The sequence below is a fragment of the Meles meles genome, chromosome 3 (genome assembly GCF_922984935.1).
Source record: "Meles meles chromosome 3, mMelMel3.1 paternal haplotype, whole genome shotgun sequence".
In the NCBI taxonomy this organism is placed as follows: Eukaryota; Metazoa; Chordata; class Mammalia; order Carnivora; family Mustelidae; genus Meles; species Meles meles.
The window spans coordinates 97,687,675-97,713,997 of record NC_060068.1 but is presented as its reverse complement, the minus strand read 5'-3'; the positions used below and the strand labels follow the sequence as shown (position 1 = coordinate 97,713,997).

Below are 26,323 nucleotides of genomic sequence, written 5' to 3'. Positions count from 1 at the left end.
TGCGTATGATATATGGAATTTAATCATACCCTTTTCCCTTTCTTTTAGACTTTTGAGGAAGCTAATCTCTGTCAGACACTGAATAACAACATTGCTAAAGCTGGTTATACTAAACTTACTCCTGTGCAAAAATACAGTATTCCTATTATATTAGCAGGACGAGATTTGATGGCTTGTGCTCAGACAGGGTCTGGAAAGACTGTAAGTTTTTTTCCCCACATATGGTCTGCCCCATAATCAAATTATTAATAGTTTTTGAACTTTAGTTCTTCTCAAGTAGTTTGAGTCTTTTTTGTTGGATGGAAGGTTGATGATTTCAGTGAACTGTTAAAAGTACTCGTTGTGCTTCTGAATTCTGGTTTTATTGAGGTTCATATACTTCTTTTTTTTTTTTTTTTTAAGATTTTATTTATTTATTTATTTGACAGAGAGTGACAGTGAGAGAACACAAGCAGGGGGAACAGCAAAAGAGAGGGAGAGAGAGACGCAGGCTCCTCACTGAGCAGGGAGCCCAATGCCAGGCTTGGACCTGAGCCGAAGGCAGAAGCTCAACTATCTGAGCCACCCAGGCACCCCAAGGGGGGTTTGTATACTTCTGAAGAAAGAATTTAGTACTATTTCTAGAGTAGTGTTGCAGTTCATAGATGTTTAATCCATTTTAAGTTCAATTCCTGGAAGATGGTGGTGTCTAAAACAAAATGATTGAGGGGCGCTTGTGTAGCTCAGTTGGTTAAATGTCCAGCTCAGGTTATGATCTCATGGTTGTGAGGTCGAGCCCCTCATCGAGCTCTGTGCTGGGCATGGGGCCTGCTTGGGTTTCTCTCTCCCTGTCTTTGCCCTACCCCCTTAAAAAATATATAACAAAATGATTGACGGTCAAAGCACCAGAGGTTATGAAACACAGAGAAAGAGAGAAAATAAGTTGTATAATAAAGCTGATAAAGGGGACGCCTGGGTGGCTCAGTTGGTTAAGCTGCTGCCTTCGGCTCAGGTCATGATCCCGGTGTCCTGGGATCGAGTCTCACATTGGGTTCCTTGCTGGGCAGGGAGCCTGCTTCTCCCTCTTCCTCTGCCTGCCACTCTGTCTGCCTGTGTTCTCTCTCTCTCTGACAAATAAATAAATAAAATCTTTTAAAAAAATAAAGCTGATAAAATTTTGGAGTCAAAAGAATTAGAAATAGCAATATGCATTGTACCTGGTCTTTAATATGGAGTAACTTCAGGTTATGCTATCTAAAAGAACTCTGATGAGATCAGGTTGGTCTTAGGACTTACCTTTGGGATCTGTCTGTTAAATGGAGTTCCTTGAGATGAGTCTAAAAGCCTATCCTTTCTGAATCAAAGAATTATAGTTCATGCTATTTCAACTTTTATTAGCCTCTGTAGTAGAATCGAAAGGATAATAAAGGAGTTGTATACTATAGCAGCTGATGGGTGACGTACACATAGTTTTGGAAATAGATTTTACTGTCTAATTTGCTTAACTAGAAAACTGTAGCACAAAATTTCACTTGCCACATTAATTGTACTAAGGGTGAGTAATCCAAATGAATGATTTCCCAATTTTTGTTGTTTGTGTACCACTTTCGTCATGTATTCTGTGATAATTTTAGCTCTACTCCAAAAGGAATTCATTTAGAGTAATTGCTAAATGCACTGATTTACATCAGGTTATGTGTACATTACCCTCAGTAAGTTTATGTTAATTATTTAGAATTCATGGGTATGCTTTTTAAATAACTGGAATATATCTATCAAAAACTCACTGAAATAATTGTTTTCCTCTCTCATATTAAATTTACCAGCAAGGTGGAAGAAGAATCCAGAAGCTGTAAGGGATTAAGGAATAGATATATTTCTACAGGGAGAAGGATGGTGTATTATAAATTTGTAAATTATGTAATTCAACTTCTAGGCAGCTTTTCTCTTACCAATTTTGGCACATATGATGCGTGATGGAATAACAGCCAGTCGTTTTAAAGAGCTGCAGGAACCAGAGTGCATTATTGTAGCACCAACTCGAGAACTGATCAATCAGATCTATCTGGAAGCCAGAAAGTTTTCTTTTGGGTATGTACATCTGGAATGCCACTCAAAACAAGTTTTTCTTCAGAGATTTTTCTCAGTTACTTTGGGAATAAGTCAGTGCAGTCACATAATTAGTGTTACTTGATTGAAGTGTACTTTTTCATCATCTTTATGGAATCCCTGTTAATTTTTATTTTTAAAAGAAACATGCTTATTTTTAAAAAAGAAACATGCGTATTAAAATCAGATGATAATAGAAGTAGAAAGATAAAATAGTGAATATAATGGTGGTATATTTTCTGGTAGTTTTAAATGTATGCTTAATGTACTTCGGGTGTTCCTCATAATAATCTGTTCACATGTAACTTCATAATGTAGAAAAGCTTATATCATAATCACCCCAATTTTTAATTATTTTTAAATTATTTTTGTGTACGTATTTTATATCTATTTTGTGGCATTTAGGTTGTTTCTAGTTTGGGCCTACCATAAATTATAATGAACAGCTTGTTTAAATAAAGATTTTCTATTTTTATGTTTTAAGCATTTCCTCAGAGTAGGTTTTTATAAGTTTAATGTTAAAGGGTATATACTTAAAGCTTTCACCAATATACAGCTCTATCAGCAGTATATGAGAATGCCAGTTTGACTATACATTTTGCTGACATTTGGTACGTATTGCTGCCTAACAAATTACCTAAAACCTAGTTACTCAGAATGTAAATATTACCTAATAGTTACTGGGGATAAAGAATTGGAGAACAGCTTAGCTGAGTGCTTCTGGCTTGAGGTCTGTTATAAGACTGCAGGCAAGATACCAGCCAACAATTATAGTCGTCTGAAGGCTTGACTGTACTGCTCCCATAAGGATCCTTGGTTGTCCTTAGGAAGTGACATCTGGCTTGCTTAGAGTGATGAACAAGAAAGAGCAAGGAGGAAGCTACAGAGGCTCTTTTAAAACTGTCTCAGTCACTTATGCCATATTGTGTTTATCACTCAGCACTCAGTCTGCCCTATACTCAGGACTAGCTTTGTCATTTGCTGGAACCAGTGCAAAATGAAGACACAGGGAACTTTGTTCAAAAATTATTGTGAATTTTAAGATGGTATATAACATAGCATTAAATCAAGCTAAGGGCTCTTTTTTACCTTGGGACCCTGTGTGACTGCACAGGTTGCACACATAATGAAGCCAGCCTTACACACATTTAAGGGGAAAGAGATTTAGGATCTATATTTGAAAAAAGGAAGGAGAATAGAAAATTTTTTATATATTGTAAAACCACTACAGGTATCTTCATTTTTTAAAACTTTATTAAGAGGTTGAACTACTTTTGGAACACTTAATAATTTTTCTTTTGTTAATTAAACATTGTTACTTACCACTTTATCTGATAGGATCTTAGTGTTCTTTTTTGCAGGTTTTTAAAGAGCTTTCTATGTAGAAATTATTAACATTTTATTTTCTGTGAATTATTTTATTTTTTTGAAGTAGGCTCCATGCTGGGCATAGAGCCCATAGTGGGGCTGCACTCATGACCTGAGCTGAGATCAAGAGTCACATGTTCAACCAACCACCCAGGCACCACTGAATCAGTTTATTTTAAAATGAGAAGAAAAAACCAAAGTTATTTAAAAAATCTAATGTCAAGCTTAACAAATTTTTTTTTTAAGTGGGTGTATATATTGCTGAGGCCAGAGTTTTTTTTTAATAGTCTCCATGTACTATGTTGCTTTTAGACTTTTAAGTCAAGTAAAAAATAGCACATATTTTCTTTGTTAAAAACAAAAACATGTGCATGGTAAATTCAGATAATGTGTATGCACAAAATGAATATTTGTACATGGAAATTTGTTGTAACATTGTGGCAGAAGACTAAAAAGTATCTAAATGTTTGTCATTCAAGGACTGGTTAAATTATGGTACACTTAGAAGAATAATCGTAATAACTAAGTTACTGAATCCTTAGCATTTGGTAAGTTATAAATAATTTTTTTATGTGTTACCTTATTTAGGCCTAGCAATGGGAGAAAACAAAGAATCTGTTTAAAATAATGAGTTTATTTAATTAACAAAGTTTTGGGGGTACCTGCCTAGCTCATCCAGTAGAACATGCATCCCCCCCTTTTTTAAAGATCTATTTATTTACTTTAGAAAGAGAGAGAATCTCAAGGAGATGTCATGCTCAGTGTGAGCCTGATGCAGAGCTTGATTCCAAGACCCATGAGATCATGACCTGAGCCAAAGTTATGAGTCGGACACCTAACCAACTGAGCCACCCAGGAGACCTGAGCATGTGACTTTTGATCTCAGAGTCATGAATTTGAGCCCCATGTTGCGGGTAGAGATTACGTAAATAAATAAACTTAAAAAAAAAAACACCACATAAAATTGTCCTGTTGTCTTAACCCCCCCCCCCAGTTATTTAATTCTCTTTAGAGTTACCCACTCTTAACAGTTTTGTATGAATTAGAGGAGAAATAGCTGGTGCACATGTATGCACTTTAATCCTCCTCTCAGCAAATGGTAGCACACTAAGCTGTTGTCACTCTATTTTTTTAATGGTAAATTTTGGAGATAATGCCTAATCTGAAACTGTACCCCTTTTCTTTTTAAGAATGTGCAGTATCCCTTTGGATGACTAGACCATAAATTTTCAGCCTTTTGATACTAAAAATAAAGCTGGCAGTGAATATTACTATAAAGTCTTCTTTCCCCATTTGTGGGGACATAACTGAAGAGTAAATTAATACATGTGAATTTATTGGGACAAGAGAGAAGTTTTTAAATTTTAAGAGAGAGTTAAAATTGTAAAAGAGATTAAAATTGTGAAATGGCTAACATGGTATTATTAAACTTCGGGAAAAATGTGTTTGTCTTCATTTGTCTTCATTTTTACACTGATGTTGACCTTAAAAAATGTTTAAAAGCCATTTGTATTTTTTATGAACCACTTGTTCATGTTTTTGGCCTTTTTTAAAAAAAAAGATTTTATTTATTTGACAGAGAGATCACAAGTAGGCAGAGAGGCAGGCAGGGTGTTGAGGGGGAGGAGTAGGCTCCCCACTGAGCAGAGAGCCCGATGCGGGGCTTGATCCCAGGACTCTGAGATCATGAGCTGAGCTGAAGGCAGAGGCTTAACCCACTGAACCACCCAGGCACCCAGTTTTTGGTCAATTTTTATGAGGTGGTATTGGTGTTTACTATTGTTTTTGAAGAACCCCCCTTTTTTTTCCCAAGGACTTTATTTATTTATTTATTTGGCAGAGAGAGATCACAAGTAGGTAGGCAGAGAGAGAGGGGGAAGCAGTCTCCCTGCTGAGCAGAGAGCCCGATATGGGGCTTGATCCCAGGACCCTGAGATCATGACATGAGCTGAAGGTAGAGGCTTAACCCATTGAGCCACCCAGGCATCCCGAAGAGCCCTTTATTGGATATATTCCAGGGTTTTTCCCCCATCATTTGTCATTTGCTTTTCAACTTCTTCCTAGGAAGAGTTTAATTTTTTTCAGGTAGTTGAATGTATTAGGTTTTCTCTTTATGGGTTTTTAAAAATACCTTATTAGAACAAGTATAAAATTTTCACATAACTAGAAAATAATATCCATTTTTCTTGTTAATAGGACCTGTGTAAGAGCTGTTGTTATATATGGGGGAACCCAGTTGGGGCATTCAATTCGACAAATAGTACAAGGTTGTAATATATTATGTGCTACTCCTGGGAGACTGATGGATATCATAGGTAAAGAAAAGGTAGGCCCTAGATGGGTAATAAAATTGTGGATTGATAAAATTTTTTTGAATGGGAAAAGGAAAGATGATGCAAAGAGATAAGGGTTTATTAGAGTACTGTTTATGTTAGGCGACCATCAGATTCTCTGAAGGCATTCTTTTTTTTTTCTTTTTTTAAGATGTATATTATTTACTTTAGAGAGACAGTGAGCACGGGGTGGGAGGGGTAGAGGGAGAGGGAAAGACAGTCTGTCCTTGAAAGACAGGAGCCACTCTTTGAATGCATTCTTACACAATTATTAAAATAACTCCAACAGTAGATAAATAGTATTTCCTATTTTGTATTTGAGAAGACAGTGAATGATATTATGTAATTTGTTTAAAATCCCTCACTTAGCTCTAGTAATAGGCTAGGGCTAGAAGCTGGATGTGACTCAAGTCTATATCCCATATTCCACTACACTGGGAGAAATGGAGTAAATGCTTTTATCTAGTTTCATGTAAGTCATGATGACATCTTTTCTTCATAAAAGAAAGCCTGGTTATTAGCATTTGTCTCTTTTTAAGCATAGGATGATGTTAACCAGGATTGTCACAATTTCTGAGCCTTTAAAAACATATTTAGGTTTATGTACTTACTTTATGTATTCATGTAACACTTTATCACATCTGTAAATCAGTGCTTTAAGCTCGGTTTGATGAACCTCCTTTGCTTTTTTTTAGGCTCTTCTCTAAAGGGATTACTCAAAACATGGTCTTTCTTTATAAAGGTAGTTTTCTTTGGATACTTATTTAGACTATCCAGAGAAATCCACCTTGATTTCTCACTAAACAACCTACATGGTTATGCCAAATTCATTTGTTTTCCCTGAAAATGTCTCCTTCTCCTTATAGTAATAATTATTCATGTGAAGGTGACAGAAGTTTCTCAGTTGTTCCCAAGTGATTAGAGAATGGAGAATTTATTAAGAGTTTAAATTGTTGGAGCTAAATTTACCTCTTATAAGACACTTGAATATGTCATGCTGTTAGGAAATTTTTCCTTACATTAAAGACTGATTTTATCAGATAATAAGCTGTACATCTCTACAGTAGTCCAGTCCAGTAGTCAGCAGCCACATATGGGTTATACAAATTTAAAAATGTTATAAAATAAAAAATTCTGTTCTTTACACACAGTAGCCATGGTTTAAGTACTTAATCGCTGTAGGTGGCTAGTGGCTAACATGTTAGTGAAGATCAGGAATTGTTCATCAGTATTTAAACAATACTAATGTTATCTAAGCATAACAATTCTCATTATTTTATGCATTGATTTCTAATCTTCATGCTTAACAATAAATTAGTAGTCAGAATTGTGAGGAACATTTTAGTTTAATATGTTGATTTGTATGCATTTTCTGCTCTCTTAAAAATATTCTTAAAGATTGGTCTCAGACAAGTCAAATATTTAGTTCTGGATGAAGCTGATCGCATGCTGGATATGGGTTTTGGACCAGAAATGAAGAAGTTAATTTCTTGCCCTGGAATGCCATCAAAAGAACAGCGTCAAACCCTTATGTTTAGTGCGACTTTTCCAGAAGAAATTCAAAGGTAACATTTTTTTTCTTCTTAAAAATAATTGTTTTGTGCATAAATACTTTTATGAAAGGAAAAACAATGCAAATATATTATTTTTGAGGTTTTTTGAAATGTTAAGATTTTAACATAGAAATGGATGTGTTCCTAAAAAGTTTACTGTATTTTTCATTGTTTCTTGCCTTTATTACCTGGCTTTGCATTAGTGTCACATTTTGTTAAAATGTGTATATGTGTGTGATTACACAGCAGCTAGCTAGGATTTTATAAGTGTTTACTGAATGAAGTTACTTTTATGTTTGTGTCTTCTTTTCAAATCAAAATTATATAGCTTGGGAAAATTGGGCCTTTCTTAGAAAATTCATGTACCAATTATTGACACATATTGAATATCTTACTCTATATACTATATGGCTTGGTGAATTCTGAGATTAGGATGACACATCCCTTCTAGAATTGTGACTCTTCTTCCTGCTTGAAGGCACCTGAAATGACCAGAAAGCAACTTCAGCTTGTAATTCATTAAAGACTCCTCCTGTTGACTCGGACAGAACTTCTTGGTTTTGGGAAACCAAGACCTCCATATCTGCAGAATCTATAGCTTGAGGGGGAGTGGGAAGCACAGATTTCCTGTATGGGTCACTGGGAGTGATGGTAAGGGGGCCACTCTTGCTTGTACCCTTTGGCTCTCAGACTGAATGCACTATATAAAGATTTCTGATTGAAAGTTACTGTGCTGTGTTGAATGATGTGCTGTCTTTGTAAAGAAACACTTCCAAGCTGGCCATTCTTTAAGTGGATGTTCCACTTTCTGTCAGGGTGATAGATTCTGAGTGTTGTAGTGAAACAAGAGAGTCAGGTTCTTATCTGACAGAGTCGAAGAATGACTCTCCTGGATAAAGAAGAGTGAGTAAAGCAATAGAGTTTTATTAAGTAAGGATACAGAGAAAGCTCTCTAGAGTAGAAGGAGTCCCAAACGGGTTGCCACTGATGGCTTTTAATGGCAGTCTTTCATTGAGAACTGACTGGGAAACTTGTGTCCTTCAGATTCTTTGGTCATCTTGGTTTGAGCAAGGACCATTGTTAATGCCCTTAATGACTTAAGTCTTTGAGGCTTGGCCATTTTCTGTGATACTTGGTAGCCACCAAAGAAAAATACTCCCTAACATCCAGGGCCAGGTAGTCTGTTTCCTTATACCTTGTTTGCTCTGTCTTAGTGCTTCTGCCTGCCTGGAATAGTCTCAGAGCCTAGCCAGGAGCCCCCTATCTTTCCCTGCCTATATCTTAACCCTTTCCTTACTCAGGGGTTTGATATGACGTATAGACCTAATCGTAACCTTATGGTTATGGGCCTGCTCCATTACTTCTTTTGCTGTAGAAGTAGGTCTCCTTGTCTGATAGAGTGTTACATGGGATCAAACACTTCAAAGTCATCAGATAGTAGGACTGGCTATTGATTTGGTTTACTTAAGAGATGATTTAAAAAGTCTCTGTGTAAGGTTAAAAAGAGCACTTTACAGGGGAAAAATGTCTAAATAAGAAAGCATTTGATCAGAATTTTTTTTCTTAGTAGTATATAAAATAATAGTTTCTTATATTAAATGGTGTCTTAAATTTGAAAAGTGATATCTGCATTTCCATCTTCATTTTTGGCAATTAATAGTAGGTAAGTAACTACCTACTTAAATAGCAGGCAGTATTCTGTTGCCTGCTATTTAAGTAGCCAATGTTCTGTTTATTTTTTTTAAAGATTTTATTTATTTATTTGAGAGAGGGAGTAAGAGAGACAGCATGAGAGGGGAGAAGGTCAGAGGGAGAAGCAGACTCCCCGTGGAGCTGGGAGCACAAGGTAGGACTTGATTCCAGGACTCCAGGATCATGACCCGAGCCAAAGGCAGTCGCTTAAGCATCTAAGCCACCCAGCCACCCTGTTGCCTATTTTTTGATTCACTCTGAAATAGGAAGGTATTTGGATATTGGCCAGTCAAAATGACTAATGCGTACTCTCATGACTAACAGTTGTTGAGTGCTTTTTATGAGCCACATTTGATTATAAGTCCTGGGGATATATGGTAAACAAAATAGAGGCCCTGACCTTGAGTTGCTTACAGTCTTAAGTTACTGAAGTCTCCTCACTTGCTTCACTTTCTGCTTTCAAATGTTATAAGCTGCTCATTACTGTGTTGAAAGTACTATGTTGAAAGTACACTTTTATCACTGCGCATGTCACTAAACCATTGCAACATCCATTTCTGTGGCTTACATTTTCTTCTGTAACTGTCCCAAATTTATTACCTGTATCCCTAATCTCTTTCCTGAGCACCAGACTTGAGGTTTTAACTTTTTAAGAATATCTTCTTTAGGGCACCTGGGTGGCTCAGTCAGTTAAGTGTCTGCCTTCAGATTAGGTCATGATCTCAGGGTCCTTGGATCCAGTCCCACATCGGGTTCCCTGCTCAGCAAGGTATCTGCTTCTCCCTCTCATGCTGCACCCTCTCACCTTCTGCTCACACTCTGTCTCTCTCAAATAAATAAATAAAATCTTTGAAAAAAAAAAAAAGAGTACTTCTTCTTAAAATATTTACTAGTAAGTAATGTTCATTATGTCCAAAATGGAAGCTGTTCTTCAGTACCCTCTTTCCTATCCAGTTTTCCTTATTGGCCGCATAGTCTTTCTAAACCAAAATCCTTTAAATCCTATTGATTCCTCCCTCATACAATTTTAACTTTCTCCCTTCAAAAATACTCATTTTGGTAGTTTTCTCTAGAATATTTCAGATCTGTTAGTTTCTTCTCCATTTCCCTCTTTAAGTCCTCTTCAGTTTCCTTCTTCTCGTTGTTAGTGGCTTTCTAACCTTTCATCCCAGACTCTAATCTCAATTTTGTGTTAGTAATGATTCAAAAATAAAGTCTGGTTTGTTTTTTTTTTAGACATTTATTAAAAATAAACCCTCCCAATCAGAGAGGGAGATGAACCATGAGAGACTATGGACTTTGAGAAACAAACTGAGGGTTTTAGAGTGGAGGAGAGTGGGGGAATGTGTTAGTCAAGTGATGGGTATTAAGGATTGCACATATTGCATGTAGCACTGGGTGTTATACATAAACAATGAATCATGGAACACTACATCAAAAACTAATGATGTACTGTATGGTAACTAACACAACATAAAAGAAAAAAAAGAAAACAAAACAAAAAAAATGTATAAATAAACCCTCCCATGTCTTCCCATATCCACAGACTGACTAACCATCTTTCAGACTCTACACATTAATGTAATCTTTGCTTCACCTGCTACTTTATTGCTTGAAATCATGTATTTCTTGTCTACTAAAACTATTTCCTATTGGCTTCAACTTGAAAGCTCTTCCAAATACACACCATTTCATCTATTTCCTGCCATTGTACTTGTGAAACTGTTTTAGACACTTTGTACATTTTGGGGAATATGGGAAGTATTCAGTAGATGTTAATTATTAAAACTAGAATATCATATTAAATATATTAAATATTAAAATGTTAATATGTGGTTATACAAATATTAAAGTGTTAACTACCTGAAAATATAGTAATTATTTTTTATATAACTATGTTTATCTTACTGATGTGAGCATCTCAGTGGCAGAGAACATTATATCCATCTTTGTACTCCCAGTACCTTGCACCATGTGTACCTCACTAAATGTTTTAGCGAATGAGAAGGATGATGGATAATAAAGAATTTGAGATGGTTTTGAAATTTGTGGTTGAAAGGGACTTGATTCTGGAAGGAGGGATTCAAAATGAAGCTTTTCTTTTTCTTTTATTATAAGGGCAGGTGAGGAGAAAGAAACAGCAATGACTTATTAAGATTCTGAAAATGCTAAGTTTGAACTATTTTCATGATATTTTAGGAGGCAGGTAGAAAGTAAGGGACTGCTAAATGGGAGAGAGGAGGACTGATTTGGACCTCCTCCTTAATCCCCGAAAATTCAGCTCTTTGGCAGTTCCTTTTCTCCATTCCCTATGTTTCTGGATGATCTAAAGCAGACCTTAATTGTGCGCTGTCAATGAGTTATGTGTGTGTCAACATGCTGATACCCTCAACCTTTGGGGTGAGCATCAGCCCCTAGGCCCTTCACCTCTTGTCTGATTTTTTTTTTACTCAGTTGTGTTCTGTAAGTGTTAACCGTTTCTGGTATGTGTTACGACATGAAAAGCACTGACCTAAGATCTGGTTTGCTCATAATTGTCAAAAGTATAGTAATTTAACAAATAATATTATCAGAAAATAACTCCTAGCAATAATGTACATAAAAGTATTTGTGAAGAACAGAGTGTTTGCCCTAGGCTTGTATTTCAGCTTTTAACAAAAATTCCTGCTTATTATAGTTTGATATTTAAGCATAACTTTTGTTATATAACATACACATTTTACATAGTTTTACATGGCCTCCACATCACTTGAACTTCCTGTATCCATAATTTGACACAAACTTTTTCACTAACAGTTATTAAGTATTTAAATCTTAACAGTATTAAGTATTTAAAATCTTAACATTTTACACTGATCTTTGGAATTAGTACTTGGATGACATAGTTATTTCCTTATCTTATTAGAGTTGTTACAATCTAATATTGAAGTAACACTTGCAGAAATTCAGTGCGTATAATGAGTATTAATGGAAGAGGATAAGTTAAGGAATAATCTTTTGTCTTTGAAGGTTGGCTGGGGAGTTTTTAAAGTCGAATTATTTGTTTGTTGCTGTTGGACAAGTGGGTGGAGCATGTAGAGATGTTCAGCAGACCATTCTCCAAGTTGGCCAGTACTCCAAAAGAGAAAAACTTGTTGAAATTCTACGAAACATAGGTACCTTAAATTGATATAATTATTTTTTTCATGATTTTGATTTTTTTAAATGACTAATTTTTTAAAATTACTCTAAAAATTGTTTGCCATAAGTTTTTAAATCTGTGTGTTTTTACTGCTTTTTCTTTAAAGCTTTCTTTTACAAAAGGTTTTATGATTCAATTTCCTGTGTAAATTATGTAGCAGCATAGTCCTTTTTTCATAAAGATTAAAAATAGGAAGGATTTGAGATTTAAACATTATTTGACAAAAAACTATTCTAGGAGAAATATATATATTTTTTGTTTCAAGTAAAAAGGCCTACTAACATATCTTTACATCAAACTGTGTTTACTCCACCAAAAATGAATTCTTTGTTTTTTGTTCCCAGTTTTTGCTTACTAAGGCTTCCCATAATCACAGATTCAGAGAACTTTAGAGCTGGCAGGCACTTTAAAGATCTAGTTCTGTTTCTTCACAACATTGCTGAGAAATGTCTTGCCTCCCCCCACCAAACCACCAATTTTTATAGGAGGTCATATTTCTTTGTTTGATTGACTAGACTTAGTTTATGTCTGGAAATAGAACTTTTAAATATCACCATTTTAATACCTTTAATACCTTATTCCTCATAGGCTAAGTGTACTTACATGCTGTATATTCCCCCTTCCCCCCCTTCATTTTAATAATTGTTTCAATTTAAATGTCCCTGTGGGGATGGGGAAATGAGAAGAGAAGGCCAGAAACCATCTAATTTCCAAAAATGAGGGGAGGAAAAAGGAAGTTGAGTTAGAAAGCACCTTTAAAGACTTGTAGTCTTCAGTTTTTGCTGAGCCTTATTAAAAAAGCAAAGAACTTTTTTAAGATTTTGTTTATTTATTGGAGAGAATGAGACAGAGATAGTGAGAGAGGGCAGGAGCAGAGAGGAGAGGGAGAAGCAGGCTATCTGCTGAGCAGGGAGCCTGATGCAGGACTTATTTCAGTACTCTGGGATCATGATCTGAGCTGAAGGCAGTTGCTTAACCAACGGAGCCACCGAGGCACCATAAAACAACTTTTAAAAACCAAATACTCATCTTGAGTTTGAGAAATATTACTGGTTTGCTTCATCTGATGTTTCGTAATATACTGCAGATGGCATATAAAATTAAAATAATTACTTATATGGGCCACATACTATTCTCATTGTTTTACATGTGATAACTCATTGAATTCTCAAAACAACCTTCTGAGGTAGGTTTTGCTACCCACATATGAACATTGAAATACAGAGAGGTCAAGTAACTTGCCTGGTATAAACTGAAGTTCCATGTGTGGAAGAAATGAGCAATATGTCGTTTTGCTAAAGTTAGAGCACATTTCTAGTATAATAACCTTAAGATTTTTTTAATGTGTGTATTTGTGAAATAAACATTATTTTAAGAATAATCCTAATGAGAATTTTTCAGAAGTGATGTTTTGCCTTTGAGAAACCTTTTGAGGTCAGTGCATGAGCACAATCGGTATACTTCTGTATTATTTAAACTGTTAAATGTTTTGTAGCTTAGAATTCATTGTTTTTGTAATTTATGTATGTATGTATATATGAGTGTAGGTATGTACTTATATTTTTAAAAATCTGCATGGGATTCAGTATATCCTCAAATTTTACATATTTTTGTTAATAGAATCTTTTTTTCCACTCTTCAACTTAAATCTGCTAGCCTATCCCCTGCACCTTTAAGATGTATAGGTATCATTATTTTATGGTAGTATATCCAACTGCCTTTTTCATAATTTTAATTGAATATCAAAGATTTGATTGAACTAATTAATTAACAGTAGAACTAGTAAGATGTTACAGCCAGTTTGAAGAATTCAAAGAACACATTTATGTGGAGACTGTTAGGAAGGCTCAAATAAATTTACACATAAATGTAAACTTGGTCAGTATCCACAAAGCAATAATCAGCTGCTTCTGAGGGGAAAACTTCATTTGTATTTTTACTGATAAGAATCATTTGCATTATCAGTTACAGTAGAGGTACAACAGAAAAAAAGAGTAAAAGACGCAAAACCATGAAACATGTGCTAGACAGTAATATTTTTTGCTTATTTCAAAGTCTTTCACACTTTTTCCTGGCAGCCTTTATCCTCTCATGATCACAACAATCTCTGAGATTGTTCTTTGTCACAAGAAAGGTTGATCCCATGTTTGGCTTATCTGCATAGATGCAACAAGATTGTTAATTTACAGTATAGGTCTCTTTGAGTTTGCTTTGCAAATCTAGAGCCAAACAGTACTGCATAATTATTAAGATCACAAAATTAACTTCTTTCTGGAAGTTTGCATAGGAAATCTGACATTGACCTTTTAAAAGCCTCTATTATTTGCTCAGCTGGGAAACTAAGTCTGGAAAACTCTCTCAGTCAAATTCCATCTGTAATACCCAGAAACCTGAGTGAGCTCCTATCTCCTAAAGGTCCCCATGTCCCCATGGTATTTCATGTAGTTGTTGCGTTGCATCCGTTGGCAATATGCCGTGATGATTCTGTCTGCTTCTGAACTAGTCCTGGAAATACTGCTTGTCCAGTGATACAGTCTATAAGTCATTAAAACAGTGTCAACATAGAACCTTCTACCCAAGACTATTCTTTTGAAAGATTGGTAGTTTGAAGTGCCTGATACAGTTTTTTTTCCCCCCCACAAGGCTTGGAGTCTGTCCTTTGTTGAAGATACAAACTGTGCTATCTAATAGCTTATAGCACAGCCTTTGGGAAAGCATCAAAAGAAAACAAAAATTATATGTAGTTGATAAAGACTTAATGATCATGGTTAATTTATTACTGCTAATTATTAAATATGGAAGATTTGATGAGGGTTCGTAATAAAAATAATGCTACTAATGAGGAAGTGTGGTTGTTTCTGTGGCGTGCAAATTAAAGGTAATATTTTAGAATATTTGGCATGTCAAAGAAATTTTAGGTGAAATGTTTAAATAAATTCAAATAAAAATGACTAAGATTTAACTGACTTATTACTGTAGGAATCAGTTGCCATTTTGATTTTTCTGCTTGGTTAGTAGATCTGGGACTTAATGAAATACTTCCTCTGAGCCTTTTTTTCTTGCAGCTCTCTTAGTTAATGTTCCATTTTTCCAGTTGTTCAGATACAAAGTCTTGGAGTCATTCTTCATTTCTTTCTCTAACTACATATGTCTTGTCTATTAGCAAAATAATTTTGCTTCTACCATCAAAATATATTCAGCATCTATTAACTCCTCAGATAAAACAAAGATTAGATCTTGTCACTTCTTTGTTCAAAACCAGGGGCTTCCCTTCTCAAAAGAATTTCTTTCAGTGTCCTTCACTTGACTTGACCACCATTACCTCTCTGTCTTCATGTTCTGCTGCTGTCATGCTCATCCTACTCCAGTCAGACTGTTCATTACTGTTCCTTACACACACCAGGCCCCCTTCTGCTTCAAGGCCTTTGTACTTCTTTTCTGGGTTTGTTTTGTTTTGTTTTGTTTTGTTTTCTTTTTAGCACATCAGGAACACCCATAACTCAGGAGTGTTTGTATTTGTCCTTCTCTTTGCCTTGTACTGTGCTTCCCCAGTTATCTCAGAAGTTCACTATATTGTTTTATTCTTATTTCTACTCAGATGTCATCTAATTAGGGCACATCTGAAGTAACCCTCTTGAGACTATCCTTGTGTTTTTCTTTTTTCCTTTTTAGGACTTAATGCATAATATTTGCTTATTATTTGCCTCTCCATAATGAAAGCAGGGACTTTATTTTATTGCAGTATTTCCAGCACCTAGAATAGTGACTGGCGTCTCTTAGGCACTAAATATTTGTTGAATAAATGAAGCCAACAAATAGGGAAGTGGGGGAGAGGAATTATGGACAGTCATACAATCTTCTTTCCATTACTATAAATTATCCTCTTTACAATAGGTGAAAAAATCTCTGGGTTATGCTTGAGTTTCTACCAATTAAGTACTTTCAGCTAACCAATAAATATTTTTGATTCTTAAGACCCTAGGATAAAGTTTATTAATTTTCTTGATATATGAAATTTTGGGAATAAAGGGGTTTGAATTAAGAGAGAATGTTGGAACATGGAATATTGTAGAATTTGTCAACCTTGTGTTGGATGCCTTATAAATCCTTAGGGCAATCAAAGCAGAATGAATGATTGAATTACTTTGGGAGGTAGGGAACAAAGGCATTTATTTAACTAGAGAGGGAAATGAAGATCCTGAAATGAACTGCTAAGAGTTGGCAGGTAGATAGCATTTATCTTGCTCTAAGTCTCTACCTTGGTGTTGGCCTGGGAGGACAGTGGGTAAGCTATCTTTTTTTTTTTTTTTTTGGTCCCTAAAATAGAAAAAATAGTCCTTAATTCTTTAACTTTGATATTACTTCATTCAGGAAATATTTGAGTTTCTATTACCTACCAGGCCTGGTCTTGGTCTTGGGGATACAGTGGTGGATGAGACTATTTCCTACTAAAAACTCTGCCTTTTTTCCCTTGCCCTAATTTTGTAGTTTGAATGTTAATCAATGTTTCATTGTCTTATAGGTGATGAAAGAACTATGGTTTTTGTTGAGACTAAGAAAAAAGCAGATTTTATTGCTACTTTTCTTTGTCAAGAAAAAATATCAACAACAAGTATTCATGGGTGAGTAGATTAATATGATTTCATAGTAGGGAGGTGACACTTGTATTTGTCATTTGTTAAGAAACATCAATGTATATAACTAACATCATATAATCCTAAGATTAGGATTCAGAATTCTCAAGATCTAAACTGTTTTTTCATTTTAAGTTTTTATAACAACTGGGTGATGGGGTGGGCATTAAAAGTCTTAGACTCCTCATCATGAGGAATACTAACTCTTCAAGAGAGCTTCCTTCAGGCTCTCCAATCCTTAGATCTAAGTTTTTCTTCAGAATCCAATCTTTCTCATGTTAGACATCTTTTTATTGACTTGCATAAAAATGTCATATTAATACAACTTTATTGGTGCTTTACTAGTGTACCTCTAGATACTAATCAGTGAATGTACAGAAATCTGAGATTATAATTAAAAAACTTTTTTGATATTCTGAAATAGTTATGTATTATTTGTCAAGACTAGAAAGAGATTGTTAATAGGTGAGATTTGATGTTCATCATACTTAAGTTTGTGTTTTAACTCCATGTACATACTACCCATTACCTTCCGTGTGCAAATGAAGATAACTGTTCCACTTCAAAGTATTATTGTGAGAATTAAATGAAATGATGGCTTGAACAGAAGTAGTATAATACCTGGTATGTAAGAAGTAGAGAGTAATATTAAATGCTGCAGTTTTTACTATTATTAAAAATAAATATATATGTTGAACTTGAATGGTTCACTGTAATAATTTTCTTAAAAACTGTCCTAACACATGCTTGCTTTTATTTTTAGTGACCGAGAACAGAGAGAGAGAGAGCAAGCTCTTGGAGATTTTCGCTGTGGGAAGTGTCCAGTTCTTGTTGCTACTTCAGTAGCTGCCAGGGGGCTGGATATTGAAAATGTTCAACATGTTATCAATTTTGATCTTCCTTCTACCATTGATGAATATGTACATCGAATTGGACGTACTGGTCGCTGTGGAAATACTGGCCAAGCTATTTCCTTTTTTGATCCTGAATCAGATAACCGTTTGGCACAGCCTTTAGTGAAAGTACTGTCAGATGTAAGTTTTGAATGTTTAAACTGAATGGATAGTAACCATACCTTATCACTGAAAGTAGACATTAAATATATATGTATATTCAGGATAAGTAAACTGTTCCAATCTTTAAGACTTGATGCATGTTGTATATGAAATTAATGTCTTTTTTAAAGGCCCAACAGGATGTTCCTGCATGGTTGGAAGAAATTGCCTTTAGTACATATGTTCCTGGCTTCAGTGGTAGTAGTGCAAGAGGAAATGTGTTTGCATCAGTTGACACTAGAAAGGTTGGTTGAGGGGAAAAATTCCGAACCTGGGTTCCAGACTCTTTGTGAATGTTGTGGTTAATATTGTGAAGTAACTATAACATTCAATAATTATCTAAACCATTTTTTTCATATCTAGATTAATATTTCTTAAAATTTTACATATGTGGGGCACCTGGGTGGCTCAGCGGGTTAAAGCCTCTGCCTTCGGCTCGGGTCGTGATCCCGGGGTGCTGGGATCGAGCCCCGCATCAGGCTCTCTGCTTGGCTGGGAGCCTGCTTCCTCCTCTCTCTCTGCCTGCCTCTCTGCCTACTTGTGGTCTCTATCTGTCAAATAAATAAATCTTTAAAAAAAAAAAAATTTTACATATGTATGTATATTTGGTCTTAAAAGTGCAGAATTAACAATATTTATCCTCAAACATCCTCCTTTCCCAAATTTGCTAGCATTTAAAATTCTAATTTGGATTCTTCTAAACCTTCTGTAAGAATTCTTTGTTTTTAGAATTCTGATGATATTTTTAAGACAAAATACTAGAGATAATGAATTGCATGTCCTTTTTTGATGTGTCATTTTAAAGGCAGCACCACTTTTAGTCAGAAACATTGAGCGTACTAATCATTAAATATTTATGCTTTTTAAACTTTCAGTTTTTCCACTTGCCAAATACTGGTTTAAGAAAGCTTTTTCTTGAAATATTTTGTGCAATTTAGACTTCCTAAGTTGACGTGGGCCTTTTTTCCCCCAAATGGATTAAATTTAGTTAAAATCAAGTCTTTTATTATATATTTGGGGAATAGATGGTGGGAGGCTTGAGTCCCCTTTCTTAGTCTGGGCAGTGTAACTTTAGAAATGATATAAAATTAAATGTTTTTTTCTTTCTTTCTTTTTAAAGAATTACCAGGGCAAGAGCACTTTGAACACAGCGGGGTTTTCTTCTTCACAAGCTCCCAATCCAGTAGATGATGAGTCATGGGATTAAAGCTAAAACATCCTTCAAGTTTGTGGTATAGTTTTGATGCAGAGAAGAAAATAGTTTTCATTTTTGTGTTTTTAACAGAAGTGTGAAACCTGACACTCCCATATCTTCTGTCCTTCTGTTCTTATTCCCACCCTTAAAAAAAAAATTCTTACTGACTAGTGATGTGAAATGCTAAAAATTACAGCATTGCAGTTACTGATACAAATGGTGTTAACTGGAAAGATTAAAGCATTCTAAATGTCTTGCTTATTTCTAGTGTATTCTTCAGGGGTTTTAGACATGTTTCATGTCTAAATGCTTAATCTGAGTGTGGTGTTTATTGCTCCTTAATAGGCAGTAGGATTTATGATAAGCTTTTGTTTAGAAATTACTGAGTCTCATTTTTTACTTAAAAGGAGACTTTAAAGCAAGAGTATGTCACTGAAACATGGTAACGTGATTTTCATGTAGCAGACGGTGAAAGACATAAACCTTTTAAGGTGATTTTGATTTTAGATCATTAGGTATATGATGAAAATGGTTAAATGCAATGTGAGCTCTGTACTCAATGACATAACAAATGTTTGTTTTTATTCTATACAGACTTTCCTTGAAAATAAAGGATGAAACACATTTCCCCCTTAGTTTTCCAAGAGCACGTTTAATTTTTCTTTGTTGGCATATCATAGTTCTCCCATATTTTGAAATTTTGAGTCTTGTAAAACCATGAAGTGAACAAGGTCTTACATAATTTAAATATTTATATATAATAGACATTAATACACAGATGTAATGGTGAAAATCACTCTTCAGCTCAAACTCTGTCAACAAAACACAATATTGTTCACTCTTGCCATAATTAATATTTTGATGTTTTAAGAATAATGAGAGAATCCTTTTTTCATTTACCAGTATAAATCTTAACAGTCTAGACATACTAAGTTTAAGTAATTCTTAATAAATCATTAAATAAATGAACCAAAATATTAAGACATGAAACAAGTGAGATGTAAATATTAGATAAAAAATGATCAATTATGAATATTTGTTATTGTTAACTTAAGAAATGCAAACCAACCTGTCCCCAACATAAATCTTGTTACGTGAATTTGGTTAATAAATGAGACATCACTTAGGAAAAGAGGTCTGTTCAACAAATGTTGTTAGGACTAGATGTGTGCCCCATGCCATATTCACAATCTATTCCACATGTATTACTAATAATTAAAAGCTACAAAAAAATACAGTTAAATATGAAACCTTTGAATTGGGGATGAGAGTTGACTTGTAACTCAAAGGTCAGAAATCATGAAACAATAGATTCGAGCACAAAAGGATTAGTTGCTTATATAAAGAGTAAACAACAGACAAGGAAAAATATTACTGTGACCACAATGGATTATCAATGTATAGTTCTTTATATGTGGTTATGTAGGAATGCCAATAGAAGAATGGACAAAGGACAGAAAACTCAAAAAAGGGAAGTTAAAGTAATGAAAATAGGGAAATATTTAACTTGTATTCTGGGAAAGGGTAAATGAAGGAAAGTGTTTGGGTTACTTGCAAAATACCTGTGTGTCTTGATTTTCTCCTCCATTTTGTTTTGTTTACAAAGAGCATTTACAGACCATTTGTTCCCTCCCCTCCCCCCCATTCCCATTTCTTTAAAGAGTTTTTCGGTCATAGCTGGCCTAATTGCATTTAAAATTTTTTTGAATTTGCATGATTTGTAAAATTACCATAACAGCATTACTGACTCAAATATAAAAAGGGAAAGAATATTGTACCTAATTCCACTATCATTACAAACCAAACTGTTCCTATGTTCACTTACTTTCTGCATTTCTAGGTATACATTTGAATGATTTCTTTAAAAAATATCAAAGTAACAGGTACACGTATGATTAGAAAATGCCACACTAGAGTTTATAATAGGAAGAATATTCTTCTGCGTCTCCCTTTCTTAATTGCTATTTCACATCCCATATTGAACAGCCTTTCACCATTTCTAGTAGTTGGTATTGTGTGTTTTATTTTTGTCTCACCAAATTTAGATTTCTCTTGGTTTTCCCTATAATAGGTAAAGATTTAACTTATATCACTCTCACTTTCTTGGTAACTTTAAGAGACTAAGACACATACTTTATGAAATAATGATAAAGGCTCTCTTTCTCTTCTCTTTTATGGCTTTTTACACTGTATTATCTGTAAACTGTACATTTACATTTCTGGAGTTAAAACATCCACTCTAGTCTATAACCATAAAGTCTATCTTCTTTTATTTATAGGTTGATTCTGAAATTGGAAATCAGGCAGGGTTTACATTACATAAATATTGTTTCCTGAATGGACCAATTAACACAGTCTGATTTCCTTTTTTTTACTTATTTTTCCAATTATCTGTTTTTCCAGGGAAGATTATAAATGTTCCAGTGAAATGAAAATTGATCAAAACCATTCCACATACCTGATTGTTTTAAACTTGCATCATACTCTTTTTGAGCAATTTGTTTACCCTGTAGTTTGTATTTATTGCCCCCAGGAGAGGAAGCATGCTCTTGCCACCTTATTACCTTTCTAGGTTCAGTGTTATTGTATCAATCCCAAAAGATACTGGTGCTTTGAAATTTTATGAGTGGGTTTTAAATTCTGACTGGTACTTGGTATTTTAGCAGACAGTTCTTTTCTGGTCCTGATAGTATTTCTTTGATAAATTTTCCTTAGTTTTCTTCATTCTTTCTATATCTCATAGCTTTTTTTTTCATCTTTTTCATCTGTTATGTTCTATAGAATTTTTGCTTTTTTTTTTTAACTCTGTGATTTTTTTTTTTTTAGCAATTATTTCCAAGGGCTATCTTCATTTCTTCAGTTATTCAAAATGTTGCTTAATAGTGAATTTTTTGCTTCACTTAGGAATTTAACCTAAAAATAATTTTTCTTATATTGAGCATTTGTTTTTCTGCTCCTTGGCATCAGAAATCTTAGGTCCTTATCAATTTATAAGTTGCATTTTTTAAAAAAGATTTTATTTATTTATTTAACAGATCACAAGTAGGCAGAGAGGCAGGCAGAGAGAGAGGGGGGAGCAGGCCTCCCACTGAGCAGAGAGCCTGATGCGGGGCTCAATCCCAGGACCCTGGAATCATGACTTGAGCCGAAGGCAGAGGCTTAACCCACTGAGCCACCCAGGTGCCCCAGTTGCATGTCTTTTGAATGCTAGCTTTACTCACTTTTAACAGTCTGTGCCTTTGCCCTGGAGCCCGGGGTCTAAGTGCTATTTTGTCTCTCTAACTATATCAAGACCTTCTCTCAAGAGAAGGCATAGGTTGAAATGTGAGTAATAAAGGTTAGCTTTCCTTTCCTAGAGGCTTATGCATTTTTAATGAGCCAGAGTTTCTGGCCTAAGCCAAAGTAGGAAGCTCAAAATGTGGAATATATAGGATCATGTGAAGGTTTGGGAATAATGACGATGTAGTAGCAAATAAGGGTGAGGAGGGGTCCTGATTCCACTTAGGAATTCCACTAGGTACTTCATCTGTCCCTAGGTTCTTGGAGTAGAGGAGGTATGGTTTTTCCGATTTTTTTTTTTTTTTCTTCAAAGCATGGATAACATTTCTGTGTAGAGCAGCAGCACCGGGCAGAAGTTTTCTCTTACCGCCCTTCCCATGACATTACACTTACCCAGTTTGCACAGTTGTGTCTTTGTCATTTTGTTTGCCTTCTAAGTGTGTTGAAAATAGAGTACCTCTCTAGTCTTTAATTTCCGAGAGCCCTTTCTCAGTCACTTGCCAGCGTGCAGCTGCTATCTATGGTTGGCAGACGCTGCTTATGCTCAGGGTCAGCTTCCCCCGTCGCGCGCCCCACGCGGAACTGCGTGCTTACTACCTCTTTGGTAAAAATTAGTCCAGCGTGGAATCGTATTGTGTCCCGAGGCCCTGGTGGTGAGGAAAGGCTCTCTTCACGAAGATCCAGCCAAGAGAAAGCCTCAGCAGTCAGGCGGCTCTGGGACGGCTGTGGCTGCTGTGAAGCCGCCAGCGCTGAAAAGCAGCTTCCGCTTGAGTGCCCCCTTGCTGAGGCTGCTCAAAGGGGCAGCCCCAATCGGTAGTCCTTCCACTCTCCTGCTTACTCCGAGGAGAAGCTGGGAATTGACAGCGAGCAAGGGTGTGGGACGGCGGGAGCCTGCAGGGTGGAGCGGGAGTTTGGGCTGAGGTGACCCAGGGGGGCTGAATAGTCGTGGAGGGGTGGGTGCCTGGGCTACGGGTGTGCTGGTGGGTGGTGGGCTGGCCCTGTGGGGTTTCCTTGGACTCTCATTAACGTTCTGAAACCTTTTCGATCACATAAATTACAAACCCCACTTGTATCTTAGATCTCGGCGATTTTACCAACCTCTATCAAATCCATAACAGACCCAGGCAAAGGGTCCGGAACCGCAGATTAACACTCCCACGATATGGTAGTGCCATGAGGATTTCATGTCAGGAGAGGACGGGGAACTACAGGGTGGTGTGCTAGGACGCTACAGATGCTGGAAATTGAAGTGAGTAAATCATTTGTCCCCAAGTTTGGGGACTGGTGATTCAATTAAATCTGTTAATGCTTTAAATGATTCATTAATTGTTTTCCTGTAATTTAGGGGATGATTGTCAAATTGTCAAAGTAGAATATTGGAATTTGCTCTTTCTGGGGGGGAATTTTCCGTGAGAATCCCCCAAAGGATTTTTTTTCTTTTTTTTTTTTTTTTTTTGGTCTCCAGTAGTTAGTGTTTTCTGGATTTGGAGTCTAATGTGTTTATGGGATTCTTTTTCACTATTCAGGAATAAAAACCAATTTTCTTGTTCTGAATGTATGAACTTATTATCCCAAAGTATAGGGTATGTCTATTTTAATTGATTTTTGTTTTAGGAGGGGGGCTAATAATTTAGTTTTGGGGGGGTTAGCATGTGGGGATTGAAACATTCTCAACAGAAATCCAAACACTTTATTAAAAAATTTTTATGTATAGGAGAGGCTCCTATATAACAAGGTCAGCATGATGCTTTATAATAAATAACTAGTTGGAGTAAACATTGGTTTTATTTGTTGAGTTGTCTAGCATAGATCTACTTTAGGCCTTGATTGGCTTGTATATAAAAAGAAGACAGTAACTGCATTTCTCTCCATGTTCATCTCCAGTCAATGAAGAAATCACATTTATGTAACTTTATGTGAAGAAGTCACATAATGCATGCAGTTACAAAAAAATATTTTTTAAGAGAGGCAGCCTTGTGTAAGAATGCGGAGTATCATAGGTAAATGTTGGTGCACTTGTATTTTAATGTTCAAGTCTTATTCTAGTATTGCATTAATTGCTTTATCAATGTTAAATCGATAGTTGAGAAACAAGTCAAATCACATCTGCAACTATATAGTTTTTAGCCTCTATCACAAATACCTCATGGGCATGAGTGATGCTTGTTAATTGACCATTTTGGCATCTTACTCTGTAACTCATCTGTTAATTTTTTCAGTCATTCTTAAGATGTTCACCACTGGAGATTTATTCATGGTCATTTGCACATGGTAATCAGCCAGTGTGTTCTTGCCAGGTAAATGCAATGCAGGTTCTGACAGTTTCATCTTAATATATTTGTTCTGAATTATCTTACTGTGTTACCAGTCATCTGGGGTTGTAGAAAACTTAGCTGAAATAATTTATTTCATTCTGTAAACAGGACTGTTGATACAGTGCCACAAAGTTAATACCAGCATTTGACCTAGAATGCAGTGCCAAAATAAGTACAGTTTATCATAGTGTGGATATTAAGAGATATTATCAAGAGTGATGCTAATCACTTATTTAAAGTAAGTGGTAACAGAGACTTATAGTTTTCTCCTCTTTGTATAATGTGGTAGGAAAATGAACACTAGTCAAAGACTCAAGTTGACCTAAGTTTGAATCCCAGCTCAACTTCTTACTAATAATTGTGTGCTCTGGAACAAGCTGTTGCTTTATTTGAAATAAAGTTTAATAATAAAATGCACAAATCTTAGTGTATGGCTTAAATTTTTACCTGTGTATACTTCTATCTATCACCCAAATAAAGATATGTAACACTTGTATCACCTTCTTGCCCGTTTCCAGTCAAATGCCTACCTAAAGTTAGTTACTATTCTGATTTTTATTACCACAGTTAGATTTACCTGTTGTTGAACTCTATATAAATGGAATCATAGAGTATGTCCTCTTTTGTGTCTGGCTTTTGCCCTACATAAAATCTGTGAAATTTATCCATGTTGTGTTTTGTGTATCAGTAGTTTATCTTTGTATTGCGTAGTATTCTGTCATACAAATATATTACAAATAATTTTTCCAATTTCTTGTTTATGGGCACTTGGATTTCCAGTTTTTTATGAATAAAGCTCCTTTATTCTTGTACAAGTCTTTTTTGGTGAACATAGCATTCAGTTCTCCCAGGGGTGAAATTGCTGGGTTAAAAGTTAGGTTTAGCATAAGTGACTCTTAATCTCACAAAACAAACTGAGGGTTGCTGGGGGGAGGGGAGGAGGGGGAGCAAGGGGTGGGGTTATGGACATTGGGGAGGGTATGTGCTATGGTGAGTGCTGTGAAGTGTGCAAACCTGGCAATTCACAGACCTGTACCCCTGAGGATAAAAATATATTATGTTTATAAAAAAATTTAATAAATCATTAAAAAAAAGTTAGGTTTAGGTTTAACTTTATTAGAAACAGCCAAAGAGTTTTCCAAAGTGGTTGTACCATTTAACATAGCCACCATTGTTTTGAGAATATTAAATTTGCTCAACATCCAACCCATTACTTGATACTTCCAGTATTATTAATTCTAGTCATTTCCTGTGGTTGTAATTTTTATTTACTTGGTGATTAGTGATGTTGAATGCCTTTATATATGCCTCTTGGGCATTTTTGTCTTTCTACACCTGTTTATGTATTTACCTAGTCAGGTTTTGCAAACTGTACACCTTGAGTGGTAAAAAAGAGTGAGAAAAAATGTAACCAAGAGATGGGGTGCTATCTTGCTGCTCACTGGTGACACCAAGAGCTGTGAAAATGGTTTGTCTTAAGCTAAATTACAGTCCTTCGGGTTACTGATTATATCTGTTAGGATAACACTAGCTGCTGTTAAACCCCTAAGACTTCAGTGATTTAAGTTAGAATTACTTTTTTTTCCCCCCGCACCTTGACTGTCCAAGGAGGGAATTCAAATTCCTGGTA

The 26,323-nt window shown here is 35.4% G+C and overlaps 2 protein-coding genes across 4 annotated transcripts in view; both read left to right on the top strand.

Annotated features, from left to right (window-relative positions):
• DDX4 (DEAD-box helicase 4) overlaps nt 1-19,111 on the top strand; it is a 76,370-nt gene extending 57,259 nt beyond the window's left edge. For all 3 annotated transcript variants that reach the window (XM_046000164.1, XM_046000165.1, XM_046000163.1), the window contains 9 exons: nt 49-201; nt 1,916-2,070; nt 5,653-5,782; nt 7,188-7,354; nt 12,044-12,189; nt 16,738-16,837; nt 17,613-17,883; nt 18,036-18,149; nt 19,034-19,111. In XM_046000164.1, coding sequence (XP_045856120.1) covers nt 49-201; nt 1,916-2,070; nt 5,653-5,782; nt 7,188-7,354; nt 12,044-12,189; nt 16,738-16,837; nt 17,613-17,883; nt 18,036-18,149; nt 19,034-19,111 — 1,314 coding nt within the window. The remainder of the gene's footprint in view (nt 1-48; nt 202-1,915; nt 2,071-5,652; nt 5,783-7,187; nt 7,355-12,043; nt 12,190-16,737; nt 16,838-17,612; nt 17,884-18,035; nt 18,150-19,033) is intronic.
• Nucleotides 19,112-23,559: 4,448 nt separating this feature from the next.
• IL31RA (interleukin 31 receptor A) overlaps nt 23,560-26,323 on the top strand; it is an 80,107-nt gene continuing 77,343 nt past the window's right edge. Inside the window, exon 1 of the mRNA XM_046001152.1 lies at nt 23,560-23,627. Coding sequence (XP_045857108.1) covers nt 23,613-23,627 — 15 coding nt within the window. The 5' untranslated portion in view covers nt 23,560-23,612. The remainder of the gene's footprint in view (nt 23,628-26,323) is intronic.